The sequence below is a fragment of the Aotus nancymaae genome, unplaced genomic scaffold, assembly GCF_030222135.1.
Source record: "Aotus nancymaae isolate 86718 unplaced genomic scaffold, 86718_ANA_hifiasm-v0.15.2.pri h1tg000032l_0, whole genome shotgun sequence".
Classification (NCBI taxonomy): domain Eukaryota; kingdom Metazoa; phylum Chordata; class Mammalia; order Primates; family Aotidae; genus Aotus; species Aotus nancymaae.
In genome coordinates this window covers 16,748,148-16,764,944 of record NW_026988445.1, presented here as the reverse complement: position 1 = coordinate 16,764,944, position 16,797 = coordinate 16,748,148, and the positions used below count along the sequence as shown (strand labels likewise).

The 16,797-nt window shown below is 38.1% G+C and overlaps 1 protein-coding gene across 12 annotated transcripts in view; it reads left to right on the top strand.

Annotated features, from left to right (window-relative positions):
- The window catches only part of TTC13 (tetratricopeptide repeat domain 13), a 74,253-nt gene that overhangs the window by 43,056 nt on the left and 14,400 nt on the right, over positions 1 to 16,797 (top strand). For 11 of the 12 annotated variants that reach the window (XM_064383589.1, XM_064383588.1, XM_021677364.2 and 8 more), the window contains 9 exons: positions 1,808 to 1,890; positions 3,856 to 3,997; positions 4,260 to 4,434; positions 6,033 to 6,189; positions 9,863 to 9,993; positions 10,538 to 10,670; positions 11,241 to 11,333; positions 13,693 to 13,776; positions 14,591 to 14,675. In XM_064383589.1, the coding sequence (XP_064239659.1) occupies positions 1,808 to 1,890; positions 3,856 to 3,997; positions 4,260 to 4,434; positions 6,033 to 6,189; positions 9,863 to 9,993; positions 10,538 to 10,670; positions 11,241 to 11,333; positions 13,693 to 13,776; positions 14,591 to 14,675 (1,083 nt within the window). The remainder of the gene's footprint in view (positions 1 to 1,807; positions 1,891 to 3,855; positions 3,998 to 4,259; positions 4,435 to 6,032; positions 6,190 to 9,862; positions 9,994 to 10,537; positions 10,671 to 11,240; positions 11,334 to 13,692; positions 13,777 to 14,590; positions 14,676 to 16,797) is intronic. The other variant, XM_021677367.2, reaches the window with a different exon arrangement.

Genomic DNA, 16,797 nt, shown 5'->3' with positions numbered 1-16,797 from the left:
GTGGCCCAGGAGGCCCTTCTTTTCCTGGCCCAGCTTCCCACATTAGCCTGGTCTCCTATCTTTTCCCTCTCCCTTGCACCCACCCATGCACCCTGCACTCCTGCCTCACTAAATTTCCCATTTCTATGATCTGTGCCACTGTACAGTACTATTTGCCCTCTGCAAAGTGCCCTCTTTCTTTACCAAATTCCTTTTCATTCTCCAAGACCCAACTCAGTTGTCACTTCCTCCCTGAAGCCTGTTCTGTTACCCCAGGCTCAGTTGTTTCTTTCTCTTCATTCCCAGAGACTTACATCTCTATTGTAGCTCTTAATTTGTATTCCAGTAACCTGGTGACACAATTGGCTTTCTAACTAGACTCCATTCTTAGAGGACAGAGATAATGACTGGCTCATCCTTGCCTCCCTGCACCTCACACTGTCTCTGGCACATAGTAGGCACTCAATGCATGTTTACTGAATTAAGAATGTAGTGGTAAAATCTTAAAAGATCAAGGTTACACCATGGCCAGAAGCTTAACTAAAAGTGATCTTTAACATTTCTTAAATGTTAAAGTTTATCCATTCTCATCTTTCTACCCAACAGTAGATATTCGGCAGGAGTCCTTAATTGGTAGATTGTTGTCCCATTGTTACCTTTGAAGAGTTTGCACACCAGCCTCACTTGTCCTGCTGTCTCCCTTCCAGAGAAAATCAAGGTGCAGGGAATGAATGCCTTTTTGAAAAGAGTTAGGATTGTACTGCTTTTGCAAAACAATTTTGTATGCCTTACCAAATCATTAAATATTTATTGAGTGCCTACCATGTGCAGGGTATGTGACATCTTCAGTAGTTTTCTTCTATGAATTATCTAATCAGGTGTAAAATTATCTAAAGTCAAGTCTTTTGCATTAAAGCTATTAGAGATCATGAATGCTTTATAGCAGGTAACTTTAGTAAAGATACGTATTTTCCTTAGGAAAAGCGTTAGTAAGCTATGTCTTCATAATTTTTTTATTACATTATATAAGTCACAGTGAAAAGTACATTTAATGCTGGTTTAAGCCTAGGTTGTTTCTACTTAAATATAATCATACATTTTATTAGTAGTTTTCCTAGATGGAGAGGGAGTTAGGCGGTAGCCAAGTACACCCTGCATTTCCCAGGATAGCTTCCCAAAGCATAGTGCCTGTGTAGCGGTTCTCACTTCCTTAGCCACGGACTTGGGGTTAGGCTGACGGAAGCTAACCCCAAACACCTCCAGCTTAAGGTTTTTGTTTTATTTTGTTTTACTTTTTCCTCTTTCCGTGTAGATCATGGGAATCCTTCAGATGGCGAATCTAGGAGCCTTTTTGCTTGTTTTAGAAACAGTTTCACACTGGGGTTTCTTCTTTGTCTCTCGTTGGTTCAATTTTAAATGTTGCTAGTTATGATCACTTTGAATTATTTCACATAGTGGTTAGGCTTACTTTTTGTCCTAGGGCTTTTATTAATTAAGGACATGATATTAATAATATGAAGGTGAAATGATTAGTATTCAAAGTTTTAATGAAGTAGCAAGTAATAAAGTAGATAAAATGGAAAGCTGATTTCTCATTGTAAAGCGGAGAAATTTAAGGCTCTTATTTTTCATAGTACTGCATTTGTTTACTGAAATTAAATGCTTCTGACTTATAGTTTATTGCATTTTCTGCCTCTCTTCTTTAAAAGTCCTCCTATTTAAAATAAAATCTGTCAGAGACTATGTAGGATATATCCTTTTATGATTTGAGTGAAACTCAATTTTAACAGTTATGCAAATGAAATAATTTTCTGTATACTTTTTACAGGAAGCTATTGAATCCTTCAAAGAAGCTTTGAAGCAGAAAGTTGATTTTATTGATGCATATAAAAGTCTAGGACAGGCCTATAGGTGAGTAAAATAATAATAGTTGGGGTAGGAGGGAGGGTGAAGAGTGGGGAGACAAAATAGCTTCGCAAAATATTTTAAAAGAAATAGTATTTCTTAACCAAAGGAGATGGATATTTTGAGTTGCACAAGTTGATATTTTCTCTGAAATGTAGAAAAAACCATATCAGAGGATGTCATGACGCACAGTATTCTCTCTTAACCTCAGTGTGTGTATTGGTCTAGAAAATGTTCATCCTTCAAGGGTTGTTGTTTTCAATAGTGGCATTATAAGCTATTGGGGTATAGATGCTGCTGCTGCTACTTTCTTGACAGTAAGAAATTTACTAAGGTAAATTTCCTATGATCTCTTTGAAGAGCCCTAGAAGGAAGGGATGGAAAAGTTGTGATTATCATGTACGTCTGTTGAGAATGAGAAGCTGTAACTAGAACTTGACTTCCTGACAGCATGCATTGACCTGAATAGAGCTATTGTGACTTTTGGGTTTAAAAAAAAAAGTAAGCCAGTCCCGGTGGCTCACACCTGTAATCCCAGCAGTTTAGGAAGGTGAGACAGGTGGATCACTTGAGGTCAGGTGTTCGAGACTAGCTTGGCCAACATGGCGAAACCCCGTCTCTACTAAAAGTACAAAAATTAGCCGAGCATGGTGGTGGGTGCCTGTAATCCCAGCTACTTGGGAGACTAAGGCAGGAGAATCACTTCAACCCAGGAGGCAGAGTTTGCAGTTAGCCAAGATCGCACCACTATACTTCAGCTTGGGCGACAGAGTGAGACTCCATCTCAAAAAAAAAAAAAGTATACTATGTTATGAAAAGGAGGTAAGATGGCATAAGTGAAGGAGCTCATGACTTAGTTCTGCCTTGGTCATTTTGCAGGTGTGAGTGCTTAACTTTCCTGAGCTTCTGGCTTCTCACTTGTAAAGGTGCTACAAAAGCTAGAAAAGAAGGATAGCTACAGAAAGTCCCTGTGTTAGGTACCTTATTCAGGAAGGATTAAATTCAAGAGCTTATTTGTTGGATAGTTTGAGAGCTCTTATACTGAGTTGGAAAAAGTGTGTTTGGATTTGTTTGGGGTTTCAGGGATGATATTTATGCTTCCTGTCTCACCGAATTATTGAACAGAAATTTAAAACAGATTTGAAAGCACCTTGTAAAGTGCTATATGAATATAAGAAGAAATTATATTTTTTAAAATATTCATCATTTATAGAGAATTGATGTATAGAACATTTTGAGGTTACTTCTATTCTTTGTAATATATCAAAGAATGATCAGCCAGGTGCCGTGGCATGTGCCTGTGGTCCCAGCTTTTCAGAAGGTGAAGTGGGAGCATCGTCTGAGCCCAGAAGGCTGATTTCAGCCTGAGCAATGCCATGAGACCTGGTTTCTAAACAAATTTAAAAAGCAAATAAAAAGCAGACTGATCCATAACAACCATTTCCATTCTGGAATTGTTACAATTCTAAAATACACTTCTTTTTTCAGAATTCTAAATTACATGATTTACTAGATTTTAAGTGAAGTACCTTTGATGACAAAAAAAGGTGCATTTTTAAGTCTATGAATTTGATTGAGAATGTTGAAACTGTGTATGATAATAATTGGTATACTTGTTTCCAAAAAGGAAAACTATGTTTTTATCCATATACTAAAATTTACACATGGTTTTTTAAGGTTTGGAACTCATCAAGAATAATCAGGGAGAGGGGTTTGAATAAGCATTTGCCTTTGGAAATCAGGAGATGCATTTTCCCCACAGAATTTCAAGAGCTCTGTGGTTATCCTATAAGCTGCTAAGATTTAGAAGTAAGTGAAATGTAATGTGTCAGAGGCTATAAAAAAGTAACAAAAGGAACACCCCCATCAAGGTATCTTGTTTACCTATTGGTCCATAATTCCAAGGATAGCTTATTCTGTGTGTTTCCTGTAATGTTTATACTGTGTTCATAACTATTATTAAATACCTAGAGAACTGGGCAATTTTGAAGCAGCCACAGAGAGCTTTCAAAAGGCATTGTTGCTCAACCAAAATCATGTGCAAACCCTCCAGCTCCGGGGAATGATGCTCTACCACCACGGCAGCTTACAGGAAGCCCTTAAGAACTTTAAGGTAAGCATCCATAAATAAGAACACTGTAATTGGAGTTCTTGAATTATTCTTCAGTGACATTTAGTGAAATGAACAGAGAAGGGGGACTGAGAATAGTGTTTATACTCCAACAAAAAGAAAAAGAAGAAGTCATTGCTCTTGTCCTGTAGACTGGTTTACAGGTTTGATTTACCTGGAGGGAAAACTAATTCCAGAGTAAAGAATAAAGCATTTCAGAGTTTTTCTAAACTGTATTAATATTAATGTAGCATTTTGTTCTCAGCGGTGTCTGCAGCTAGAGCCATATAATGAAGTGTGCCAGTATATGAAAGGCCTCAGCCATGTTGCCATGGGACAGTTTTATGAAGGGATAAAAGCGCAAACGAAAGTTATGCTGAATGATCCTCTCCCAGGCCAGAAGGCTAGCCCTGAGTATCTTAAAGTGAAGTATCTCCGAGGTAAGTCAGAAAATCACAGAATTGTTGGATTTTCATGCTCAAAGCTGTAGAAATCATATTGCTTGACTCTTTTGTGTTCCATATGAAATAGGGGAGTCTGAAAAAGAGGCTATATGACTTGTCCACAGCCACACCTTGTCAGTGCTAGTGCAGAGACTAGATGTTTATGTCTTTGAGAGACCAGTCGAATGTGTTTTCTATCACTTTTAAAATTTTTACATTCTAAATTTAAAAAATTTTTTACTTAAGTCAAAAAACCATATTTTGAACTAAATGTGACAAAAGCATCTGGAGTATTTGTGTCTAATCACATCTCATCCAAGAATACAGAAAGGGCAGGAAGCTGACATTCTGTGAGGTTCTTACTGTTAAATGTGAACTTGATATCTTTGACTTGTCATTCCTTCATGTCAAAATTCTCATGTATTTTGGAGAAACATGAGGTGAGGAAGAAAGCAAATCTTGCAGTTACCCTTTTATTAGTTGTAGTTTTACTTACCTATCTCCTGTCTCTGAAGACATTTTGTTTTTTATTTATTAAAACCCACATTTTCCTTTGTTATTGTGAGCCCTTTATACCGTGACCGTCCAAAAGAAAAAAAAGTGAAAAGCTGTGTGTGTAATTTTAAATTTGTAGTAGCCACATTAAAAAATTGAAAAACAAAGAAGTGGAATTTTAATAATATATAATTTTAAATTCAGTATAATCAAAATATCAGTTCAATATATAATATAATTAATATGAAAGTGCTATTCATTAGCTACTTTACATTATTTTTTGTACTAAGTCTTTGAAATCTGGTGTATATTTTATTTTACAGTACATCTTAATTTGGATGTTAAATTTGCATTAGAAATACTTGATCTGAATTTAGAATTTATAATGTTTAGAGTTGAAAAAGTAGGTTCACATGTGCAAGTTGTTCCAAACATACTGAAGTTTTCTAATGATTGAATCAAGTATCAGTTTGTAAGTTTAAATTAATTCAAATTAAATAAAATTTAAAACTCAGTTTTAATCACCCTAACCTCATTACATATCCAATAGCCAGGTGGCTAAGGGCTACCTATTAGACAGCATCTTTCTTTACCCTAAATTACAATTTCCTTTTTTCCTGGTTCAGTAGAGCTTGGACTTGTGAATTATAGACAGAAAGGGCAGATACTCTGTACTTTGGGTTTTTTCCTGCACTGCTTCCATAGAGTCGGCAGCAGTCCATCAATCGGTTGGTGAAATCATATGCCCGATTAATCTATATACCAGTTGACAGAGTACCAGGCTCTATCTGATGCTGATCTTGGATTCTGAAGCTCTGGGATTGAAAACAATGAGATTTTTGGTGATTTTCCTGGAAAGGTGATTAAAAGTTAGCCAAAGTAAACCCAGACTGACTGATTTACATTTGACCTTGTTATCTCAAGCCCGTGGCAGGTTACCTGTATCATATACTAATCATGACTTACTAAAATTTAGAAGCTCCTTTTAGAATTATCATAATTAAATAACAGCTTGTTACAAAATATTTGTATGGCAGCTAGCCATAAGAAAGTTTCTTTAGCAGTATTTAGATGTATCAGATCTTATTTTCTTTCTGCAGAATATTCTCGATATCTTCATGCACACCTTGATACCCCACTTACAGAATATAACATTGACGTGGATCTGCCTGGAAGCTTTAAGGACCACTGGGCTAAAAATCTGCCTTTCCTCATAGAAGACTACGAAGAGCAGCCAGGGTTGCAGCCCCACATAAAGTAAGTACTTTAATTGAATATGATTTTTTTTTATCTCTCAAAACTGAGCTATAAGCTGGGCATGGTGGCACACTACTCCCTGCTACTTGGGAGGGTGAGATAGGAGAATTGCCTGAGCCTAGGAGTTCTGTCAAGCATGCTAACCTTGTGCCTCTGAATAACCATCCATTCATTGCACCACAGCAACATAGCAAAGACCCTGTATCTAAAAACAAAACAAAACAAAAAACACCTATAGCAAACTTCATTTTGACTAGTGAAGTGTTAGATACATTAACATGACCATTTGGAGTCAAACAAAAAAACCCAGAATCATTGCTTCTCTGTAACAGTAAACTAGAAGTCCTAGACAGTGCACAGAGAGAAGAAAAAGAAATCAATGATATGGATTAGAAAGGAAAATAGAAAGCTGTCATTGTTGGCAGATCACATAATTTTCTACAAAGGAAATGATGAGAGTTTAGCAAGGTCATTGTTTATAATCAGTATACAAGAATCAGTTGCATTTCTCTATATGAATAACAAAAATATCATTTATAATAGTAACAAATACTTAGAAATAAATCTTGCAAAATATGTATAAAACCTGCATGGAGATAACAAAACTTAATTATAAACTTAAAAAGTTCCTGAGATAAAACAAATAAATGGTGAGAAATACTATGTTTATGGATTGGAAGTTCGATGATAATAATAGGCCATTTCTCTGCAAATTAATTATAGATTTAATAAAATGCCATTCAAAATCCTAAGTGTTTTTGAGTAACTTGTTGAGCAAATTTTGTAAATTCTATGGAAGAACAAAGGACCAAGAATAATCAAGATACTCCCAAAGAAGAGGATGCCCAGGTTTGAAGGGGAAGGTTCCCATCCTACCAAATAGCAAAACTTAATATAGTAATGAGCAGAATGGTATTGGTGCAGGGATAGACAAGTGGACTAAGGGAAGAGAATAGGTAGCTTAGATAATTGTTAAGCTGTGTTATAGATCAGAGTGGGACTGGTCAAGATGTGGGGATGGGCCAATTAGCTTATTTTATGGATAAAATAAATTTGATATTTGTGATGGCATAGTAATCCAATCCCAAATGGATGAAAATCTGAAATATGAAGGGCAAAATATTTTAAACTTTGGGCAGAATTATAAATGAAAATGTTTATGACTTTGGGGTATAGAAGGATTTCCTAAGAAGCACAAAGCATAGATCTGAAACGAAAAGATTGATAAATTGGACTACACTGAACCCAAGAACTTCTTTTCAACAAATGACACCATAAGAAAAGAAAAATAAGCCCAAATTGGGTAAAGATACTTGCAAACTTACATAACTGACCAAATTATGTAATTTGACCATTCAGAAGAATGAATAAATGTGATACAGTCACACAATGGGATATTATACAGCAGTATAAACAAATGACCCAGGCAACAATGTGGATTAGTGTCCAAATTTATGAAGTATCACTACAAATTAAAAAGTAAGAGCCAACCAATAGAAAAGTGTGCAAAAGATATGAACAGGTAATTTTACCCTGGGGAAAGCATGAATGACAACCATGAAGAGATACTTCAGTTCGTAAATTAAAGCCTCATGAGATTTTTTTCAGCCACTAGATCAGCAAATATAACAAAGTCTGGTAATAGTAATATTGGTCAGAAGGGAGATTATGGAGAACTCGTATACTCCTGGCGAGAGTATAAGTGGCTACAACCACTTTGGAAAGCAGTTTGTCATTATCTAGTAAAGTTGGATATTCTAATACTTAATATGAGATTTTGTTCTGTGTCTATTCAGATAACTTTGTACTTGTGCACATATCTATAAGGGGAGACTTGGACAAGTCTGCTAGCAGTATTTGTTCACAACTAACACTGGAAATCAACCCAAATGTCCATCAACAGAAGAATGGATAAATGTGATACAGTCACACAATGGAATATTATACAGTAGTATAAACAAATTACCCAGGCAACAATGTGAATTAATTTTAAAATGTAATGTTGAATAAAAGCAGCAAGTCAGTAGGCTGTGCTGTCACATCATTTTTTTCTCCCAAAGCTCATAAGCAAAACTGTAGAGTGTATTGTTTAGGGATATTTAGATGTAACAAACCTATTTTTTAAAAATGTAAGGGAATCAGGAGCACAAATTCCAAGATAAGTAATTACTGGCTGGGAGACAGAAGGATGGGATAGGAAAGCAGCAGGCAAGTAGATACAACTGCATTTAATTGCTCTAGATTTTTTTTTTAGACAGAGTCTTGCTCTGTTGTCCAGGCTAGAGTGCAGTGGAGTAATCTCAGCTCACTGCAACCTCTGCGTCCCAGGTTGACACAGTTCTCCTGCCTCAGCCTCCTGAGCAGCTGGGATTACAGGTACCCACCACCACGCTCAACTAATTTTTGTATTTTTAGTAGAGATGGGGTTTCACTGTGTTGGCCAGGCTGGTCTCAAACTCCTGACCTAGTGATCTGCCTGGTAATTTGACTTTGTGTTTTCTGTGTGTCTCAACTATTACATGATCAAAAATAATGAAAAGAAAATTGATTGCTCATAGAGGTTAGGTATGTTCTCTAACCATTCCTTTTTTGAGAAATATTTCTATGCACAAAGGAGTTAACATAGCAGATCTGTGACTGCTGTCCTTAGAAAGGACTGCTTGCAAGAGTGACCCTTGGTTGGTATCTGGGAACTTGGATTTCAAGGGGATTCTTACCACTCCCAGAACTAATAGGAGTGGTTCCCTGTGCCTAAACTGTTTGTTCAGTGTGGTTTCTGTTGAACACTTGCTTTACTTCTAGGTATCTGGAATTTGGGAACTTGCCGGGCAGAAGGTGCCTAGAACCAGCCCCCAGTAGAATCTTTGGGCACTGAGTCTCTCATGAGCTTTCGTGGTTGGCAGCATTCTACACATGTGTTCACAACTAATTGCTGGGAGAATTGAATGTGTCATATACGACTTCCTTGGGGGAGGACCGTTGGAAGTTTGTGCCTGGTTTCCTCCAGACTTCTCCCAATGTGCCTCTTCCCTCTGCTGGTTTTGTTTTGTCTCCTTTTGCTGTAATAAATCACAAATGGAGACAAAACAAAAAATGATACTCACTGTTGTGAGTATCATTATGTGCTAAGTCCACTGAGCCCTCCCAGCCAGTTTCTGAGCCTGAGTGAGGATGGTCTTGGAGATCCCCAGAACAACCTGTAATTTAGAGTGTCATTCTTTGTTATAAAAACATCAAGCCAGTTGGCAGCTAAACAATAGTCTTTCCATGTATCATTCCAAGTATACTTGTTCTAATACAACGTGGGCAGGGGTGAGGAATGGAAAAAGGGCAGAGGTTTGGTTGCTTGTTGAAAAGGGCAGTCCATTCAGGTATGTATTCTGGAGAAGTTTAGAAAGCAAATAATGGAAAGCAATGTCTTCAGAATAGCACACTAGTTATCATAGTTATCACTGTTACTAACTAGCATGTGATAGCAGTTATGCAAATGCTGTCACAAAGATTTCCTTTTAAATTAGGGTATGGTTGAACGCAAAGCGCTGAAGTAAGGATTATGTGGTTGTAGACAGCTTCATTAGTTTTCCAGTGGAGGAAGTGACTGCTTTTCAGGTGGAATTGGATTACCAAATGTCTGTTGTAAAAGTCCTTATCATGTATATGATGTTTCTTCCAGAGATGTGTTACATCAGAATTTTGAGAGTTATAAGCCTGAAGTACAGGAGCTGATTTGTGTGGCTGATCGTTTGGGATCCCTGATGCAATATGAAACACCTGGTTTCCTGCCAAACAAGAGAATACACAGAGGTATTCTGGAAACTATCTGAAAATGAAAATATTCCTGGCATAAGAGCAAGGGTGCTTAAGCCATGTTGTGCTTTTTAAAAAATTAGTATTTATTGTGGTTATTCAAATCTCCATGTGGTCAAAGCAGAAATGTGTAGAATCATTGAAACTGAATTCTGAGAGAAGACTGCTTCCATCCTTGGCTTCTTTGCTATTGCTGTAATATAGACTAGAGTATAGGTCTTAAGTCCTTATTCGAAATCAGACAGCTGATCCAGGGAGCTATTTCCTTACCATAGGCATGAGGAAGAATGCAAACCTCCACTTGCTTCAGTAGGAGGCAGAGTTGGGAGCAGACAACTGGAGTTGTCTCTAGTTCCCTCTGATGGGTTTTAATTTTAGTAGGACCATCATGACTGAAACATGCCTTAGGTCTTGTTATAGCACCAATACTTCTGACCCTTTATGTGTTAACTCTTGAGTTTTCACTGAGACTCTGTAAAGTAGGTGGAACTCAGTCCCTCTAAAGTGTACTAACTCTCTTCTCGATATTCATTTCTCATAGCTATGGGTTTGGCCGCATTGGAGGTCATGCAAGCCGTGCAACGTACATGGACCAACTCGAAAGTTCGAATGAATGGAAAGACACGGTTGATGCAGTGGAGAGACATGTTTGACATTGCAGTTAAATGGAGAAGGTATCTAGCATTTCAGTGAAAATAAACTGTAAGTCTTATCATTGTCAAATAACATCAGTCTGTTTTAGCTAATAAGCTATAAACCCTGTTTCGTTTGCTAACACCAGGCCTTCTAAGTTAGGTTTTTCTCTCTAAAGTTTGTCAGAAATTGCTGGCATCTTTATTCTTTGGCATACACTTAACTAATATTTTCAAAACAGGAGTTGATTGTTGTTATATTTCCAATCACCTGTTTAAATGAAGCATTTTAGAAACAGTCTCTTTGAAAGAACAGATCTATTACCTGTGGTACCTTTGAACGAACTTCGCTGGACCAGTCCCTTTACAGTTGATGATGTGCCTGGCAACTAGCTAGTTTAGAGGAACCTTTGATATTCATTTGCATGAGAAAAAATATGCCTTTACCTGGCTTCTCGCCTGGTCTAGCTGGAATTTATAGTTTTGGACATCTTATTTTTAGATATAATGGACTAGCTGTTGCTTTATCCCCACCTTTGCAAACACCTCTGCATGTTTTATTTGGAAGGCTTCTGAACACTTCTGGGTTTCATAAAGGTCTCTGTGTTATAGGATTGCTGACCCAGACCAGCCTGTGCTGTGGTTAGATCAAATGCCAGCACGAAGTCTTAGCAGAGGTTTTAACAACCACATCAATTTAATCAGGTACGAATCTTTTGTGCATCTTTCTTGTTTTCCTAGGAGTTTATTCTCAAGACACAGGGCATGGAGACTAAGAGTGACCCATGCTTCTTTCCTGGTGACATTTTGACTGGGAAACATAACGATTGACTCTACACCTGCGGAGTCCTGCCTGCGTTCCTTTCCTCTATCCCAGCTGCAGAAAGAAACGTAGCACGTGCCATGCTCCTTCCCTAGGCCCTTCTGTCTGGTGTAGAGCACAACCAAAGGGTAAAGCGCAGATGTTTTCCTAGGGCATCAGTCTTCAAGGAGTCCTAAAACATCATAGAAGATAATTAGATGGAGAACGTTACATTTACCATAATATTCTGTTAATAGTACATAGCTCAAATATATTATTTGACAAGTCTCTCGTGGTGGAGGAAAGGCTCCCTGTTCCACCCCAATACACAAAGGACTTGGATAAATAACACTACCTGGTAACTAAGCTGCCATCTGGGGAGGGCAAGTCAGGTTGGCTGTAAAACTTATGTTTTGTCCAGAGGCTCTGCTAGCTGGGGACATGGGTGAAATGCTCACCTCTTTACCCTTTCTGTATGTGCCTAGCTGCCTTCTAAATAAATGATGAACAAATATTAAAGAATATCAGTTTCAAGGGAACCTATATTATCAGCCTGTCTTTTAATGAATTTAATTTTAGATAAAATTTATAAATACGGTAGTTGTGTCACTTCTAAAATGCTTCTAGTTCCAGGAAGCTGAATTAAGAAACTATCATTCTATACCCCTTTGACATTTAAGTTTGGGTTTTAATGGAAATATAATTTATATGTACATTTATTTTTTTTAATTTCTAGAAAACAAATTTATTTTCACCTTATGACTAGTATATTCTTATTTCTCATGGAATAATTTGTGGCATAGATAGGTAGACTCAAGCACTGAGTTTAATTGAAGGTTGCTGTGGATCAGCTAGTGTGCTGTGCTGTGTGATAGGGATACAGAATGGAGATACAGCTCCACTTGCAGAAAGCTCACAGCACACAGACCAGCAGATAACTACCACACAGTGTATTAAGAGTGAGGTGATCACATGCACAGGATGCCATGAGAACCTGGATAAGGGGTGCCTGATTCAGGCTTCTGGTGCTACCAGAGCTATTTGGAAAAATGGAAATCAGAGAGAGGTGGGGTGATTAATATGGACCCATGGATGAGTTAGACATGGTCAGGAAACTGTGACTAACTCATTATGCTTGGTGGTGAGTTTGTAATTAAGAGAGTATCAGGAATTGAGGCTAGAAACATAGGCAGAAGTCAGAACATAAATAATTTTATAGTCTAAGCTAAGACTTTTTCCCCCTGAAGACAATGGTAAGCCATTCAGGGATTATAAGCAGAGAAGTAACAGGAACAGATTTGCACATTGGGACAATCACCATGGCAGCAGATGGTAAAATAGATTGCAGAGGAGGTAGGAACCTTGGAGGCAAGGGAGGAGGTTGGAAAATTGTGTAGTTTTTCAGGTGAACAAGTGCAAAGGTCTCGAAAGCTGTGTGGTAGTAAGCTGGAGAGGGAGAGCTAGACTCTCAGAAGGTAGAATCAGGAGCATTGGTGGTGGGCTGCAGTGGGAGAGGGCATGGAGTTAGAGGAAGGCCACCTTCCCTCTCAGGTACAAGGTCGTCCCATTAGGCCAGAGAGCACCAGAACAAAAAGTAGGTGGATGCGTTTAGTGGGGAGGCTGGGAGAAGTGTGGGGTGCAGGAGAGAATTATTATTTGACAGTTACCTTTGAGGTTTGGCATGCCTGGTGGGAACCCAGGGAGTGATGTCCCAGGAGCAGTCGGCTGTGTCATTGACTCAGCATGTTGGCTGAACATGGAATTCTGGGAGAGAGTTTAAAAGAAAAAGATCCAAAGGGACAGAAATGTTAGGAAAATAATATTCAGAGTGGGTAGAGGAAAGGAGATTGTTAGTGAGCTAGAGAGCAAGACAGGGTGTTAGATAATGCTGTTGGGAGAACTGAGGGCAGGGAGACAGCATATTGCCCACAAGTGATGGGGTCTGTCTCAGGACGTTGATATGGAAGTCTGAACCTCACTTCAGTGCTAGGGATTTTTCTTCCCATTGTGGCTTATCTGGCTCTGAGTTTGATGGTCTCTCTGGCCAGGGTAGGCCCTGTGAGCTGGCAGGCAGTCTTGCGAAGATGTTGCTTTACTTCTCCATTCATTGACTATTAACAAGCAAATTTCCTGGAATTTTTTTCTACATTATTCTCGTGGCTTCTTACGTTTTTTTTTTTTTAATTAACTTTGAAATTAGATGTTGGCTTGAGCATATTCTTCTGTAAAAATATTCTTAATTTTATTATTTTTGCCTTATAGGGGTCAGGTGATCAACATGAGGTACCTGGAATATTTTGAGAAAATACTTCATTTTATTAAAGATAGGATTCTTGTTTATCATGGGTAAGCCTTTAGTTTTCTCCTTAGTAATGAGTTGATTTCATGTATTTATATTTGTTATATTTTTGAAACTTGAGAACTAAGCCTGTTGACAGGCTAAACAAGGTCTGTGAAATTTTTCATAGTGTTAGCATCATAAAGACTTTCATATTCACTTTCTTTTTAATAACTTTACAACATCCATAGACCTCAACTGAAGTGTTTTTAACTTTACATGCACTATTGTGACTTTTCTAGTTTCTTTCTTCTATAAAGTAGGATGTTTCTTTGGATTTATCTGTTAGGGATTTCAGCTTTAATACTTATTCTCCCTCACTTGAAAGGCAGGATGGTGTAGACAAAACAATGAGCGGAACACTAGGGGAAAAAAATTCTGGATGCTTAAATATCACCAAGTAAATACAAAATTGGTGGAAAAACCTAGCAGAATACTTTCATTTGAGCAGCTTTAGAAAGGAAACAGAACAAGACATCTAATTTCAGAGTTGGAATAGGAAAATCAAGGTTTAAGAACCAAACTCATAACCAGACATGTTCACACAAACACTGACTGTTGATCCTTTCTGCTTTTTCCTGTTTTGCCTTCTAGATGTTTCCTTAATTCTCATATGCTGCTGTTTCTTTAATTCTCATCTGCAGCCCAAACTCATTAGAATTGAACCATCCCATTATTTAGAAACTTTATTTGTGGTTTACTGTTTTTAATATTGAGCTACTCAAAATTGAGATCAATTTATTTAAATTAAAGATACTAGCATGATAATTATGACATTTTTGCATTAATCTCAGTTGCCGTCTCTCTCCGTCTCTCTTTAAGAGCTAATAATCCTAAAGGACTGCTGGAAGTTCGAGAAGCCCTGGAAAAGGTACACAAAGTAGAAGACCTTCTTCCGATTATGAAGGTACCTTTATCATCAAAATCGCAGTAGACGTTTTTACAGGAAAAGAAAACCAACAGCACTGTTAAAAAAGAACTCAGAATTATTAAATGCTATTTGAAATCACTATTATGAACACGTTCTGAAAAATAACCAAAATAAAGGAAAATACAGGCATCAGACTCAGAAAAATCAACTTGCGAGGAAGCAGTTACTATAGAAACAGGAAGGCTTAAAATACATATAATTGAATTCTGCTTCTGGCTACAGCTGAGTACCAGTTACTCAGCTGTGTAACTGGTACTCAGCTGCGCTTTTACACAATTGCAGTTATAAAACTGGACAAAATGGAAGTCATTTATTTTCAGGCATTGGCTAATTACAAGACTGTGATCCCACTGTCACCCGTTTTCTACTGTGAGTATTTCTTAGACCACTGTACAGTAGTGTGGAGCCCAAGCAGAGTACAGTGGTCTTGCTAAGCTAAGCAGGTAGAGAGTGGAGTTTGGGTCTGCAAAGTGGCTGGAATTTGCAGAGCAGAGTACAGAAGAGAAGGAGGCCATATAGGCTGGGGAGTGCCCAGGAGTCCTTTTCATCGACCAAGACCTTGGTCATGAACACACAATGAAAGACTGTGAGAGACTCAGCAGAGTTGCTGCTTTGGGGAAAAGAGCTGAGCAGAGGTATCCGAGGTTTATGTGCTGAGGAGACATTGCAGTTTTGGTCTTGCCAGTGTGGATGGATCCTGTGAACACCTTGGGCATTTAATTAAGACCTGAAGAAGGACACAGTGGAAAAGTAAGACCACGTTCTACAGTAAGGCCCACAAGCTGGGACTAAGAACAATTTCTAAATAGACTCCCCTAACAAAGAATAAAACTAAGTCTAAAAGGATTAAATGGATCAGTTAGTGATTTGACTACCTGTGAAAACTCAGTACCCTTTAAAGGAAGGCAAAATAACCTATACTCTTTAATTATTAGAGAAGTAAATGTTTGAATGTGTTCCCCCCAAAATTAATGTGTGGGAAATGGAATCCTCCATGCACACATGTTGGGAGGTAGAGCCTAATGGGAAGTGTTTAATGGCAGAGCCCTCATGAATGAATTAATACCATTATAAAAAGGGCTTCAGAGAGTGGGCTCTTGCCCTTCCACCTTCCATCATGGGAGGCAGCAGTAAGAAGGCGCACCTCAGACGCTGGCACCTTGATCTTGGACTTCCCAATCTCCAGAATAAATTTCTGTTCTTTTTTCTTTTTTTTTTTTGAGACAGGGTCTTGTTCTCTTGCCCACACTGAGTGACAGAGTGAGACCCTATCTCCTAAAAAAAAAAAAAAAAAAAAAAAAAAAAGCTGGATACAAAAGTATGATTGTGTGATCCAGGTACACCAGGCAAATGCTAATGAGAAGAAAAGCATGTGAGGCAATGTCAGTATTGGAAACATTTGAATTCGATGGGAAGGATGCTGCAAGGGACAGAAATTATGTGACTAAAGTATAATTCATGAAGAAATTATAACTGTGTGAACCTTTCCTCCACCTAGGAGTAAAACTACCCCAAAAATGTGCCAACAGCAGTTAGAATTGCTTTCCCAATTAGTGGTTTGAACAGTAATGTGAAACTTGAGTAAATGTTTTTCTTGTAGCTATAGTAGATGAGATTGGTTCATGTAAAATTTAGGAAGTTTATATGAATACGCAAAGTGTATCCATTTCTAAGGAATAACGAGGAAGTTGCATGTCGTGAACAGAGCTGAGCATCTGAACTTGGCCCCACATCTGCTTGGCTGGGTGTGTGAGCCTGTTTACAATTGTTCCAGGCTTTTGTCTGCTGAAGAGCAATGATTCTGGCCTGACCTACCTCGAGGAGTTCATTGTGAGGGTCTGATGCACTAACACAGTGGCCCTCAACCTTCTCAAACCCACTGCGTTGACCCAGTAAGCATGTTCAGATGCCCCTTTTACTGAGTCCTTTATTGTGCTAGGATGAACTTCGTAGAGAATATGTCTTACTCGCTCACAATGTCTACACAAAGTCATCTCAGTATCTCAGTCCACACAATGTATCTCAGTCTGTGGAAATTTGGGCATGCCTTCTCAAGAAGCCGGAAAGCAGTAGCCACTGCTTCACACCTACACGTAAA